We start from the raw sequence: 16108 nt of genomic DNA on the forward strand, positions 1-16108 counted from the left end.
TGGAAGTCTTAAAGGGGCAGGGCGGGGCACTTAATCGAGAGGTAGGGAATCCGGGATCTCTGGGCACCCTAACCCCTGGGCTGCAGGGAGCAGGGAGGCCCCTTACGGAGATAAATAGCCTCCCAGCAGCTCCTGCTCCAACGCGACTCCACCATCTTGGAGCAGCTGCCCGAGCCAGGCCACGCCCACAGCAACAGCGGAGATTAACTCCATAGCAGCCGGGCAGGAAGCAGAAGCCCTGTCTGCGCGCAGCTGCGCAGCACAAGCCACTAGAGGGCGCTGTTCTCCCAGGAGAGGAGGGCCACAAACCAACAAGAAGGGAAGTCCTTCCAGCCGTCACTCGTCCCAGCTCTGCAAACTATTCCTATCACCATGAAAAGGCAAAGCTACAGGCAGACAAAGATCACAGAGACAACACCAGAGAAGGAGACAGACCTAACCAGTCTTCCTGACAAAGAATTCAAAATAAGAATCATAAACATGCTGACAGAGATGCAGAGAAATACGCAAGAAAAATGGGATGAAGTCCGGAAAGAGATCACAGATGCCAGAAAGGAGATCGCAGAAATGAAACCAACTCTGGAAGGGTTTATAAGCAGAATGGTTAGGATGCAAGAGGCCATTGACGGAACTGAAATCAGAGAACAGGAACGCATAGAAGCTGACATAGAGAGAGACAAAAGGATCCCCAGGAATGAAACAATATTAAGAGAACTGTGTGACCAATCCAAAAGGAACAATATCCGTATTATAGGGGTCCCAGAAGAAGAAGAGAGAGGAAAAGAGATGGAGAGTATCTTGGAAGAAATAATTGCTGAAAACTTCCCCAAACTGGGGGAGGAAATAATCGAACAGACCACGGAAATACATAGAACCCCCAACAGAAAGGATCCAAGGAGGACAACACCAAGACACATAATAATTAAAATGGCAAAGATCAAGGACAAGGAAAGAGTTTTAAAGGCAGCTAGAGAGAAAAAGGTCACCTATAAAGGAAAACCCATCAGGCTATCATCAGACTTCTCGACAGAAACCCTACAGGCCAGAAGAGAATGGCATGATATATTTAATGCAATGAAACAGAAGGGCCTTGAACCAAGGATACTGTATCCAGCACGACTATCATTCAAATATGACGGTGGGATTAAACAATTCCCAGACAAACAAAAGCTGAGGGAATTTGCTTCCTACAAACCACCTCTACAGGACATCTTACAGGGACTGCTCTAGATGGGAGCACTCCTAGAAAGAGCACAGCACAAAACACCCAGCATGTGAAGAATCGAAGAGGAGGAATAAGAAGGGAGAGAAGAAAAGAATCTCCAGACAGTGTATATAACAGCTCAATAAGCGAGCTAAGTTGGGCAGTAAGATACTAAAGAGGCTAACCTTGAACCTTTGGTAACCACGAATTGAAAGCCTGCAATGGCAGTAAGTACATATCTTTCAATAGTCACCCTAAATGTTAATGGGCTGAATGCACCAATCAAAAGACACAGAGTAACAGAATGGATAAAAAAGCAAGACCCATCTATATGCTGCTTACAAGAAACTCACGGGATGGAAAAACATATTTCAGGCAAACAACAGTGAGAAGAAAGCAGGGGTTGCAGTACTAATATCAGACAAAATAGACTTCAAAACAAAGAAAGTAACAAGAGATAAAGAAGGACATTACATAATGATAAAGGGCTCAGTCAAACAAGAGGATATAACCATTCTAAATATATATGCACCCAACACAGGAGCACCAGCATATGTGAAACAAATACTAACAGAACTAAAGGGGGATATAGACTGCAATGCATTCATTCTAGGAGACTTCAACACACCACTCACCCCAAAGGATAGATCCACTGGGCAGAAAATAAGTAAGGACACGGAAGCACTGAACAACACAGTAGAGCAGATGGACCTAATGGACATCTATAGAACTCTACATCCAAAAGCAACAGGATATACATTCTTCTCAAGTGCACATAGAACATTCTCCAGAATAGACCACATACTAGGCCACAAAAAGAGCCTCAGAAAATTCCAAAAGATTGAAATCCTACCAACCAACTTTTCAGACCACAAAGGCATAAAACTAGAAATAAACTGTACAAAGAAAGCAAAGAGGCTCACAAACACATGGAGGCTTAAGAACACGCTCCTAAATAATCAATGGATCAATGACCAAATCAAAATGGAGATGCAGCAATATATGGAAACAAATGACAACAGCAACAATAAGCCCCAACTTCTGTGGGACACAGCAAAAGCAGTCTTAAGAGGAAAGTATATAGCAATCCAAGCATATTTTAAAAAGGAAGAGCAATCCCAAATGAATGGTCTAATGTCACAATTATCAAAATTGGAAAAAGAAGAAGAGATGAGGCCTAAGGACAGCAGAAGGAGGGACATAATAAAGATCAGAGAAGAAATAAATAAAATTGAGAAGAATAAAACAATAGCAAAAATCAATGAAACCAAGAGCTCGTTCTTCGAGAAAATAAACAAAATAGATAAGCCTCTACCAGACTTATTAAGAAGAAAAGAGAGTCAACACAAATCAACACTATCAGAAACGAGAAAGGAAAAATCACGACGGACCCCACAGAAATACAAAGAATTATTAGAGAATACTATGAAAACCTATATGCTAACAAGCTGGGAAACCTAGGAGAAATGGACAACTTCCTAGAAAAATACAACCTTCCAAGATTGACCCAGAAAGAAACAGAAAATCTAAACAGACCAATTACCAGCAACGAAATTGAAGCGGTAATCAAAAAACTACCAAAGAACAAAACCCCCGGGCCAGATGGATTTACCTCAGAATTTTATCAGACATACAGGGAAGACATAATACCCATCCTCCTTAAAGTTTTCCAAAAAATAGAGGAGGAGGGAATACTCCCAAACTCATTCTATGAAGCTAACATCACCCTAATACCAAAACCAGGCAAAGACCCCACCAAAAAAGAAAACTACAGACCAATATCCCTGATGAACGTAGATGCAGAAATACTCAACAAAATATTAGCAAACCGAATTCAAAAATACATCAAAAGGATCATACACCATGACCAAGTGGGATTCATTCCAGGGATGCAAGGATGGCACAACATTCGAAAGTCCATCAACATCATCCACCACATCAACAAAAAGAAAGACAAAAACCACATGATCATCTCCATAGATGCTGAAAAAGCATTTGACAAAGTTCAACATCCATTCATGATAAAAACTCTCAGCAAAATGGGAATAGAGGGCAAGTACCTCAACATAATAAAGCCCATCTATGATAAACCCACAGCCAACATTATATTGAACAGCAAGAAGCTGAAAGCAGTTCCTCTGAGATCAGGAACTAGACAGGGATGCCCACTCTCTCCACTGTTATTTAACATAGTACTGGAGGTCCTAGCCACGGCAATCAGACAAAACAAAGAAATACAAGGAATCCAGATTGGTAAAGAAAAAGTTAAACTGTCACTATTTGCAGATGACATGATACTGTACATAAAAAACCCTAAAGACTCCACCCCAAAACTACTAGAACTGATATCGGAATACAGCAAAGTTGCAGGATACAAAATCAACACACAGAAATCTGTGGCTTTCCTATATACTAACAATGAACCAACAGAAAGAGAAATCAGGAAAACAACTCCATTCACAATTGCATCAAAAAAAATAAAATACCTAGGAATAAACCTAACCAAAGAAGTGAAAGACTTATACTCTGAAAACTACAAGTCACTCTTAAGAGAAATTAAAGGGGACACTAACAGATGGAAACTCATCCCATGCTCGTGGCTAGGAAGAATTAATATCGTCAAAATGGCCATCCTGCCCAAAGCAATATACAGATTTGATGCAATCCCTATGAAACTACCAGCAACATTCTTCAATGAACTGGAACAAATAATTCAAAAATTCATATGGAAACACCAAAGACCCCGAATAGCCAAAGCAATCCTGAGAAAGAAGAATAAAGTAGGGGGGATCTCACTCCCCAACTTCAAGCTCTACTATAAAGCCATAGTAATCAAGACAATTTGGTACTGGCACAAGAGCAGAGCCACAGACCAATGGAACAGACTAGAGAATCCAGACATTAACCCAGACATATATGGTCAATTAATATTTGATAAAGGAGCCATGGACATACAATGGCGAAATGACAGTCTCTTCAACAGGTGGTGCTGGCAAAACTGGACAGCTACATGTAGGAGAATGAAACTGGACCATTGTCTAACCCCATATACAAAAGTAAACTCAAAATGGATCAAAGACCTGAATGTAAGTCATGAAACCATTAAACTCTTGGAAGAAAACATAGGCAAAAACCTCTTAGACATAAACATGAGTGACCTCTTCTTGAACATATCTCCCCAGGCAAGGAAAACAACAGCAAAAATGAACAAGTGGGACTATATTAAGCTGAAAAGCTTCTGTACAGCAAAAGACACCATCAATAGAACAAAAAGGATCCCTACAGTATGGGAGAATATATTTGAAAATGACAGATCCGATAAAGGCTTGATGTCCAGAATATATAAAGAGCTCACACGCCTCAACAAACAAAAAACAAATAACCCAATTAAAAAATGGGCAGAGGAACTGAACAGACAGTTCTCCAAAAAAGAAATACAGATGGCCAACAGACACATGAAAAGATGCTCCACATCGCTAATTATCAGAGAAATGCAAATTAAAACTACAATGAGGTATCACCTCACACCAGTAAGGATGGCTGCCATCCAAAAGACAAACAACAACAAATGTTGGCGAGGATGTGGAGAAAGGGGAACCCTCCTACACTGCTGGTGGGAATGTAAGTTAGTTCAACCATTGTGGAAAGCAGTATGGAGGTACATCAAAATGCTCAAAACAGACTTACCATTTGACCCAGGCATTCCACTTCTAGGAATTTACCCTAAGAATGCAGCACTCCAGTTTGAAAAAGACAGATGCACCCCTATGTTTATCGCAGCACTATTTACAATAGCCAAGAATTGGAAGCAACGTAAATGTCCATCAATAGATGAATGGATAAAGAAGATGTGGTACATATACACAATGGAATACTACTCAGCCATAAGAAAAGGGCAAATCCAATCATTTGCAGCAACATGGATGGAGCTGGAGGGTATTATGCTCAGTGAAACAAGCCAAGCGGAGAAAGAGAAATACCAAATGATTTCACTTATCTGTGGAGTATAAGAACAAAGGAAAAACTGAAGGAACAAAACAGCAGCAGAATCACAGAACTCAAGAATGGACTAACAGGTACCAAAGGGAAAGGGACTGGGGAGGATGGGTGGGTAGGGAGGGATAAGGGGGTGGGGAGAAGTAGGGGGGTATTAAGATTAACATGCATGGGGTGGGTGGGAGAAAAGGGAGGGCTGTACAACACAGAGAAGACAAGTAGTGATTCTACAACATTTTGCTATGCTGATGGACAGTGACTGTAAAGGGGTTTATAGGGGAGACCTGGTATAGGGGAGAGCCTAGTAAACATAATATTCGTCATGTAAGTGTAGATTAGTGATACCAAAAACAAAACAAAACAAAACAAAACAAAACAAAAAAGGGCAGTTCCTGTGTGGTAACCTCCAATGAGTTCTACACAAGGGTATAAAGGGCATATACAAGTGTAGGCAAAGGGTCTGTTTGTGTTTATACAGAGGATCAAAGCCTAATTGGGCTACCCTGAAAATGAACTAAGATACGATATGAAAGAGAACTTCCAACATCAGCACTCTCTGGAAGAGTCATGCCAGAAGATGATCATCAAAAAACCCCAACAAAGATCCACGCACTGCTACAGCTGTAGCTGCACTCATCCCACCAGCTCCTGGACTTGCCATGGGAATGAAGGAGATATCTAAGCTGGCCTGTGCATACAGTAAAACAACAAATTTGACTGGATCTATACTGTTGGAACTCAACCAAGAATTAGGAGAAGTGCAAATTGTAGCGCTCCAAAATCTTACAACTACAGACTATTTACTGTTAAAAGAACATAAGGGATGTGAACATTCCCCAGGAATGGGTTGTTTTAATTTGTCTGATTTCTCTCAGACTGCTCAAGTTCCGTTGGACAATATCCACCATATCATAGATAAGTTTTCACAAATGCCTAAGGTGCCTAACTGGTTTTCTTGGTTTCACTGCAGATGGCTGGTAATTACAGATATGCTTTGGTTATGTAACTATACTCCTATTATGTTAATGTGTGTGCGCAATTTAATTAGTAGTTTAAAACCTATACATGCTGAAGTTACTCTACAAGAAGATATGTCAAAGAAATAATCAATCTTCCCATATTTTCTTCCGCCTGCTACTTCTATAGCTTTTCTTCTTCCTTCCTAATTACAACCCTTAAATAGAATTCGTGCCTCATATCAAATTTACCGAGTATCATAATTCTTCCAAGTGGTAAAGATACCTCAAGACAAATGCTGGGCATAGAAGCCACAGGGCATAAATCTGCAAAGAAGTAAAAATCTAACCTTTTCAAAGAATATGGCTTCTCTCTCACTTACCAACTCTACATTTCCCTGTATGGCCCCGGAAGATGACTGGTTAGCCAGAGACGGGTAAGATTCCTCAAGGGAGGAACAACCTAAGACAGGCACAGTCGCAGGGGGGCCATCAGGAGAGAAATTGGGGATCAACAGAGGTGAGGCTTAGAACCTCACCCCCCCGTTCTGAGAGAAATCTTCTGCATCCGTGGATGTTTTATTGCCCTTGTCTAGCTTGGATTAACACATAGTCTACAGGCACACACCTGATCATCTACATTTGCTCTCTTACAACACTAAACTATGTTTTCTACCTTTATCTTGTATCTGCCTACCACTTCAGCATTTTATTAAAAATAATAATAATAAAGAGAGAAATGTGGTATCCACATATAAATCAAGTATAAAAACCAAATGAGTATTCATATTTGAACTGACTGTTTAGAGTTCATAATGCATGAGCAAAACCGAAAGTTTCTGTGATGACTGCCCTTGTACTGTTCACTATGTAACTTATTCATTATGTAAGAATTTGTTCTACATGTAAAAACTTGTTTGTTATGCCTCAGAAGATTGGAGACTGACAAAAATTAGGCTTGGGGTGGAATAATGATTGTGCATTGAGCATTGACTCCCCTATACAGAATTTTATTGTCGTTAACAACCATTTGATCAATAAATATGAGAGATGCCCTCACAAACAAAAAAAAAAAAAGGACAGACTTCCAATGGTAAAATAAATAAGTAACTGGGATGTAATGTATAGCATAAGGAATATAGTCAAGATATTGTAACAGCTTGGTAGGGTGATAGCTGGAACCTAGAATTATGTATATAAATGTTCTACCACTGTGTTATACACTTGAAACTAATGTAATGTAATACTGTGCGTCAACTACCCTTCAATAAAAAATAATTATCTAAAAAAAAAAAAAGAAGCCCTCCTGCGGAGTCTGGTGCTCACTCTAGTTAGAGCATCCTGGTACAGATGATTTAACATGGCAGCCAGGGAGGGAAAGCAAGGCGGCCCCTTGCCCCAGCTCCTCCAGCCTCACTGCCCCTCACACCCGCACAGGGCATAACCACGCTCACGGGCACGGCCCTGTGCTGGCCGTCGGGGACATCAGCCCGACAGTCACTAAACTGCAGGCCAGGAGACAGCATTTGCAGCCTGAGCACTTGCAGCCGGAGAGGGACTAAATCCTGAGGCCTGTGGGTGGGGGCCACGTCCTCCGAGTCACGTGGTTACCGGAGACACAGCGTCGGGCTCCACCAGCACAGTCCTCCTGGTCCCCGAAGCCAGGAGCACAGGGGCCGGGGCATGGGAGCTCGGATCAGCACAGCCTGGCCTGCCAGCAGCACACCCAGAGCCTAATCAGGAGAGACACATTCCACCTTCCAGGCGTTTCTAAGACCCAGCCTTTCTTTCTTCCCTTCCATGCACCCCACTCTCCTGAGGGTGCACGGTGGGGCCTTACCTTCGGGCCGAGCCTTGGGTTTCCTGAGCCCTCCGTCCAGCATCAGCTCAAAGGCAAACGACACGTTGTGCACCTGTCAAGGAAACGAGGGTCGGTGCAGGGCTGCAGCTGCTCCCAGGCGCGCCCGCGGCCCTCTGCGTTCCCTCGGGAAGGACGGATGAGAGCGCGTACAGCCAGAGGAGCTTTGGAATAGTACACCCAGCAGGACCCGGGAGCCTGGAGCAGGGCAGGCAGAGGGAGGGCGGGGACAACTGCTACGGGCAACACGCGTTTACTAGGTGGTCCTTACTCCCCTCACCCAAGATCAGGACAGCTGGGAGATGCAGAGGCGAAGGTGCAAAGCCAGCCCTTGAGGGCTCGGGGGTCCCCAGATGCCTGCTCTGCCCAGGCCCTGGCACAGCCACACGATGGGAAGTGACAGTGACCCCATTTTACAGATAAGGAAACTGAGGCTCAAGAAGCACAAGTCACTTCCCAAAGGCAACCAGCCCCACACTCTGTCCCTAGCACAGAGCAGCCACCTGCCATCTTCTGGAGGGGACTCAATATGCTGAGTGTGCACAGCTGTGGCAGGACACAGAACTCTGGGGCAGCGGTGGCCCTGGCCCTGGGCAGGCACCAAGGGCCCTGCTGACATGGAGTCAGACTGATGGTAGCTGTGAGCCTGTGAGATCCCACAGGCAGGTGACACACCTCAGCCCCATGTGGCTTCTCCCTGAAGAGACAGGGTCTGGTACCACTCAACCCGCAAGGGTGCTTGAAGCTATATTCTGCTAATGACTGCTGAGGTTTAATATCAAGCCTTCTCTGATGCATTTAAAGTCCACCTGAATCCAGAGACACAGGATGAGCAGCCAGATCATAGCCAAGCCACCGGCTGTCAGCAAAGGCCAGGGGGTGGCAGGGACCAGAAAATAAAAGTGAAATGTACGACAGATGTCAGAGCTAGACAGGACTCTGACGTTCCTAGTAATCAATAACTATTTAAACAATAATATTCTCCTGACTTCAGTGTAAATCAGAAACATGGTAACAATTGTACTTGCAAGACAGGTTAATAATTAACCAGGAAAAAGCTGTTTGCTAACATAACCCTCAGTTGGTCAAGCCCACAATAGCTCAGGGGACCACGAAGAGGCTTCCAGGGCCCTGGGCAGTGCTGGGGGGCACTCAGAGAAGCACAGTGGGGGGAACAGCCCAGTGTGGGGACAGGCCACCCTCCGTCAGACTGGGCGAGGTTGCACACAGAGGCCTTGCCCTCAGGGGCTCCCGGGCCACCCCCGAGGCCGACTCAGAACAGGGGGCAGGAAGAAGCCCTGGCTGCAGTGCCCGGAGCTGACCTGGGGACGCTATCCCCCGCCTTATGGAGGAGGCCCCAGGGCCAAGAGGGGTTAGGACGTCCGTCCCAAGAAACGGAGCCAGGACTCATCCTCTCCAGTCCCAACTCAGGCCTGCCGTCCTTTCTCCAAAAGCTCTGCCGCCACCCCCTGCCCCCCGGCAGCTGGCCAGCATCCAGGTCATCCGGTTCACACACGCACAGCAGGCTTCCAATCAGGATGGAGACAGGACAGCTGACAAGAGAGCAGCAGCAGGAGGTCTCTGGTTTGTACCCACAGTTGAAACTCCACCAGCCACTGTGGGCACATCCCGGCAGAGCCTTTTCCACCAGCCTGTCCAGGCCTGAAGGGTTCTCTTCAAGGGGAGGCAGGCTGAGAGGAGCAGGAATGGCCACGCTGGGCACAGAGTGGGACTGGACCCAAGACAAGGAGGAGAGACAGCCCCTCGGAACTGCTCTGCACTGAGCGCGGCCAGGCTCACGGAACCCACCGCTGCCCCACTGAGAGAAACCTCCGCAAACAAATCTCCTTCCAAGACCCCCTGCTCTGCAGCCCCTCAGCTCCACCGTGCTTGTTTGGGAGCAAGATCTTCCTTCTGCTTTCTTCTCAGGCTGAGGACCGTGCCAGACAGGAACCATCCTCCTGTTGTCATCCTTCAGGGTCACGCCTTCACCCCCACCAACCGTTCATGCTGGCCGAGAAGTTCCCCTGAGCCCGGCCGGCCCTCAGGACAGGGCAGACAGAACTGCAAGCAGCCCCCAGCTCCCAGGCCAGGGCAGTGACCGACACACACCTTCAACCACCGTTCAAAGGGAAGAGGGTGGGCCGGGGGACAGTGCTTCTGACGTTTACCCACAGCTTTGTCTCAGGAAGAAACCCAGGTCCAGCCACCTGGCTCAATTCACCTTCCTTGCCAGAATTATCATTAGACTGAACAAAGAGCATATCTCTCCAAACAATGCTTCTGCGACCAGCCACATGGAGCCTGGAAATGCATGAACTACATCACCAAACTGTCTGTGTTCCTGCTGCCAGAACAACAGCACAGCCACCCGCGTTTCCTGACCACGTTCCGCGGTGTCACTCACTCCCTCTGCTCCTTCCTGCTCACGCTCACTCCATTCACCATGGATGCTAAGGTGCCAGGACCTCTCTTATCTGCTCTAATGCCACCTCAGCAGGCAAAGCAGGAGGGACATCTGGCCACAAGCAAACAGCCTGCAAGGTGCCAGGAGCGGGTAATTTGATAAACACCGGCCCCGTTTCCGGGTGTTTCTCTGGCTGCTGCCACCCTGCTGCACTGTCTGCCTCTCTGACTCATGGGTTTGGCACTTTGGGAAAACAGAATGACAGGTTCCTGTGATTTCAAAGCCACACAGACAGTCCACAAGCCAAGTCTCCAACAGCGATGTGCTCACCACCGCTGCGACGGGCTGGACTCGGGGAGCCCCGGGAGGGAGGCAAAGAGCCTGTCCCAAAGGACAGTGACACATGGAACCAGCAAGCCAAATTTAAAGGCTGGGTCCTCTGACCCAAACAATCCTAATTGGGGAATTCTCCTGGAAAACAATCCACAGGAATGAAAATATATATACATTTACTGAGGGTTACCTTGAATTGCAGTACCAACTGTTGGGCGGTCTTTATTTCTTAAGGAATGCAACTAGACTCCAGAAAGCACTGCCAGGGGATAGTGCAGGCTGTGCACGCCAGTGAGGGCATCTCTGAGGATGGAGACCAGGCACGTACCCTCTGATCGAAGCTGTCCGGGGTCAGGTAGAAGTTGTGCAGGGGGACAAAGTAGTCTTCCAGAAGGCCCATGAGCAGAACCAGGTACACGCCATCTGCAAACTACAGAGAAAAACTTGGTGAGGCTTCTGTGCTGTGTGTGGAGTTGGTGAATGCTCTGCATGTACTCAAAATTTTTAAAGTGAAAATACATCCCACATGCAAGTGAGAGAACCTGCGATTTGGGGAAGCACACGGGTGCAAAGGGCCACACTCAGGACAGATGTGACGTGTGTATAGATGGCGCACAGCCACGCAGACAAGACCACGGCTCTGGAGCCAGACAACTGGGCCACAAGGCCTGCCCTCCCACTACTGACCATGGGGAAATACAGGCTCCCATCTTTCAGGGTTGGTGTGAGGACCAAGCGGGAGGGCCCCGAAGGGGCGCCCACACACAGTGAGTATTTCATCAGCGTCCACGGCTGGCACGGGTAAGCCACAGCATGCAGGGCCCCTTGTGCTTTGGTCTGGGTTTACTGCCCTGTTCTGTCAGCTCACTTTGTCACCAACCTTCTAGCTGTGCTCGTGGCACGGAACATCATGCCAGCCTGAGCCTTTGTGTCCACACAGCCGGGCTCTGCAGAGCAGGGCCGGCCCTGGGGCAGGAAAGCCCTGGAGGCTATACCCCTCAGTCGAGATCCCCAGCCCTTCTCTCTGCCAGCTGGCCTGGCACCACTTCCTACCCCCTGGCGGGGACCAGGGATTCAGACAGAACAGTGCTCTTCAGAAGACAGACCTTCCATCCCCAAAGAGCCAGGACAGGGAGCAGTCACTGCATTTACAGATAAAGCAGCAGCGATGGATGAAGACAGGACAACCTGCAGAGGGGGAGAGCCAAGGGGCAGGAGGTACGGCCTCCCCTTGCCTCACAGATGCTGCTGGGACCTGGGGAGGGCGGGCCTCGCTCATCGTCCCAGGGGACCGAGACGGCGTTCCTGTGGGGATGAGGCCCCGAGGACCGCAACTCCAGATGTCTGGAACCGTGCTGTCCAATACGGTAGCCACCGGCCACAGGCACCTACTGCAACTTAAAATGTTTCTGCTTGAATGTTGCTAACTAGTTCATTTTTATTGCAGTAAAATATATGAAACGTGACATTTACCATTTCAACCATTTTTAAGTGTATACAGCTCAGTGGACTCAAGTCCATCGCGCTGCTGTGCGGCCGTCAACACAGTCCATCTCCGGAACTCTCTGCATCGTACAAACCACAACTCCGTGCCCGGTAAACACTCGCTCCCATCCCTGCCCCAGCCCCTGGCCACCACTCTTCCATTTTCCAGCTCTATGAATTTGAGGGCTCCAGGGACCTCGAGAAAGTGAAACCATACAGTATTTGGTCCTTTGTGCCTGGCTTATACTGACTTTAGAAAAAAAATTTAATTGTGATAACATATACACAACATAAAATTTACCATATTAACCATTTTAAGCGTACAGTGCAGTCCTATTAAGCACACTCACACTGTTGAGCAGCCCATCTCCAGAACTCTTAAAAGATTTTTAAAATAAAAGAATGAAAGTCAGTTCCTCCGTCACACTAGCCACATTTTGAGTGCTCGGCAGCCATGTGGCCAGCGGCCGTGGCATCGGACTGTGCAGTGGAGAGCACCCCCCTCAATAAGGAAAGGTCCGCGTGGTCTGAAGACCATCACCCCTGGGCACCCGGGAGGGGCTGGGGGCCTGGCGGGCCTGCAGCTTCCTGGGACTAGCTAGTGGGCTTGCTGCTGCCTGTTCGTCCCTCCCGTCCTGGAATGTGGGCTCTGCCTGCTCTCCAGGCCCCAGAGGCTGCCCCAAGGACGCGGCCTTGAGAGTGATGTGCTGAGAGCCTCCGGACAGCACCCAGGACTGCACCCAGGTCAGGCGATTGGGCGGGTGGGGTGGATGTCCCCTCATCTTGCAGCCACTCAGGACGAGCCTCGTCTGTAAGCTCCCTTGCCTATTCAACCCACCACCTACCCATCTGGATGGCCCACCTCTTTTTGCCATCTCTCCCTGCCCTCTGCTGTGGGGCCAGCTACAGACCACACCTGGGAAACTCGAGGAGTTCATGGACCAGCAGGTCCTTCCTGGGGCCTCCCAGGCCTCAAGGCAGATGCAATCTGATTGGTAAGTGACCCTTTGCCTGTGTGTCAGGAGTCTCATGCTCCCCCACAGTGAAGGAATCGCTTATTCAACTCCTTACAGTGATCAAAGGCTTTTTAAAACTTATATGCCTCCGGGTGTGGCAGTTTTCTCCAGTGGAGCACCACAGCAGCACCCCTTCCACCCCTCCACACCAATGACACTGAGCTACACACAGAGAAACCAGCTCTCTCAACAACACTGACCCACTTAGAGACACGGCCCTTCTCACCTGCCGTGAGGTATAGGGGGCTGAGACGGGCAGTCTGCTTACTGCCACGGCATCCTCTAACCCACCCCTGGCCCCCAGATCATAGGAAGGTGGGAGAGACAGTAACCAAGGGAGGAGGTGCCCAGGAGGGTGAGGCCAGGCAGAGAGTGGTGGCTTGGCAGCAAATCAGTGGCGGGGGGCTGGGACCCCCTGGGACTACCCCCCCACCAGTCTTCACATCCACAAGAGTGGGGCTCCTGACCTGGGGGCATGCCCTAGCTCAGAAATCCCCAGGGAGACCCAGGGCACCATCATTGCCATCCCCACCATCAGTCCTGACCTTGTAAATGCACCCTCTCCATTATGCCCCCCCATATCTACTGTCTCCACTTTGAACTTACAGAGAGAACCTCAGAGAGGTGGGCATGTAACTGGCTCAGCGTCACAGCTAGGGAGCTGCCCCACATATAAAAGTGGTTTTAAAAAGAAGGGGAAACACACACACCCTGAGCAGGAATTTGAATCCAGGTCTCCCTGACTCCCAGGGCATCTGGACTTCAGCGATGAACATATTTAAAAAATACCCAGATTCCTCTGCAACAAAAGAAAAAAGTTCTCTGCATTGTGTGGTCAGTGATTTATTTATTCTGGTGGCCCAGTGGTTAAAAATATTTTTAAGATATTACTGTATATAGTATGGTAATAGAAAAAAAGTGGAGCTATTGAATAAATAAAGATCAATGCAAGTTTAAGTCTAGAGTCTCAACCCTAAGATTCCGGCTTTTAATACCGGAGTGTGAGCCCATCTGGGAGGCGACCCTTGGGAACTGCTGGAGAGATGTGGGGAGAAACGAGCTCTCCACACGGCCCATGAGAGTTCCGGGTGGTCAGAGCTTCCCAGTGCCTCAAAGCGTTACAACCTTTGCTCTAAGGATTCCATTCCTAGGAGTTTACCCTGAGCAAGCCAACCAGGGCGTAAAGAGCTGTGCGCAAAGATGCTCACTGTCCTGCTATTAACAGGAGAGGGAAATGTCCCATTCTAAGGGACCGGTTAATGAGATGCAGCGCAGCCTTTGAATGGACCAGAGGCAGCTATTCAATGTGACAAACAGAGATAGATAGACCTGGCAGCCAAAAAAAGGGTTACACAGAAGCACACACACACTCACACAGAACGATGCCCACGGTACATTTAGTAACAAAAAAAGCACATCACACAAAACAGCTGTATAGTACGATCCATTGTCATTTAAAAAATACATTTACACATATAAAGCATCTAGCAAAATATACATCCAGCTATTATCTGTGGTTAGTTACCTCTGGAGAGGATGATGGGGGGTTAGATTGTGGGAAGGGAAGAGGACTGTGACTTTTCAATTACATACTTCCTGGACTGTTAATATATCAAAAGCAAATAATCAGAGGCTAAGTGTGCAATGCTAGTAAACAGCTAAAAATAATAAATGTAATTGCAAACAACCTGCAAATAAATATACATATTAAAAATGGGTGGTTTGGCTTTCAAATGCAGACAAATGCTCTCCATGGTTAGCTAGCTATGGAGAGAAAGGGCTGGAACAAAACCCTCTGCCAGTTACCTCTGGGCAATGGGATTAGGAATGATTTTTATTTGTCTTGCTTATCTGCATTTTCAGACATTTCTACAATGAACCTGAATTACTTTCTTAATTAGAAAAGCAAATGAGAAACGTTAAAAGAGGGAAAGGAACAAACACAGTCACCCAGGGGTTTAAGGAGGATCCACTGTGCATTAGAGAAATCTGTACCAAGAACTCAACTGACTCCCAATCCAAGCACCCAGCCAGTCCCGGGAAAATTGCATTTTGTCTTGACTGCTTGCCAAGCGCTCCAAACAAATTTTCACGATGCCACTTTAGCTGTGAGTAGGGGCTGGGGATGCATGCTTTACATATTTACTGCAGAATAAATATCTTGTGCCTGTTCATTAGAGGGATGGGTAGTGAGCATTTGCTAAGTGCCAGCCACAGCAGCAAGTGTGACATGGCAGCAGACAGCAGAAGTGGGGGGACAGCACATTCCAGACCAGGGGACCTGCATGCACAAAGTCCTTTGGTGGGCCTTTGGTGGCACCTTGGAGGGAAATATGGGCTGAACTGTGTCCCCCCAAATAAGACATGCTGAAGTCCTAACCCCCAGTACCTATGAATGTAACTTTATTTGGAAGTAGTCTTTACTGAAGTAATCAAGTTAAGATGGTCATTAGGTGGCCCTAATCCAATGTAAGCGGTGTTCTTACACAAAGGGGAAATGTGGACACAGACAAGCACACAAGGAGAAAGCCACGTGAAGATGAAGGCAGAGGTCTGGCTGGCCCATCTGCGACCGCAGGCAAACTCCCAGAGGCTGGGGGAGAGGCCCGGAGCCCCTCTGCCTCAGCCCTGCCGACACCTCGACCCAGGACCTCCAGTTCTGGATGGTGAGGACATCAATGTCTACTGCTTAGGCCACTCAGCCCGTGGCACAAGTTATAGGGCCTCAGGGAACTCAGACAGGGGCTCTGAGAGAAGGAGGGTGGCAGGGCTGCAGCTCTTTGGCCACAGGGTGGGCACTCCTGCTCCAGTGAACAAGGTGGCGTCTGCCTGGTGCACATGGCCCACCCGGCA

At 47.6% G+C, this 16108-nt stretch overlaps 1 protein-coding gene across 4 annotated transcripts in view; it reads right to left on the reverse strand.

Moving 5' to 3' along the window:
• PARVB (parvin beta) overlaps positions 1 to 16108 on the reverse strand; it is a 111506-nt gene that overhangs the window by 4544 nt on the left and 90854 nt on the right. For all 4 annotated transcript variants that reach the window (XM_036931361.2, XM_036931360.2, XM_036931364.2 and 1 more), the window contains exons 11-12: positions 11083 to 11184; positions 7997 to 8069 (exon numbers count right to left, since the gene is read on the reverse strand). In XM_036931361.2, the coding sequence (XP_036787256.2) occupies positions 7997 to 8069; positions 11083 to 11184 (175 nt within the window). The remainder of the gene's footprint in view (positions 1 to 7996; positions 8070 to 11082; positions 11185 to 16108) is intronic.

The sequence above is a fragment of the Manis pentadactyla genome, chromosome 10 (assembly GCF_030020395.1).
Source record: "Manis pentadactyla isolate mManPen7 chromosome 10, mManPen7.hap1, whole genome shotgun sequence".
NCBI classification, from domain to species: Eukaryota; Metazoa; Chordata; class Mammalia; order Pholidota; family Manidae; genus Manis; species Manis pentadactyla.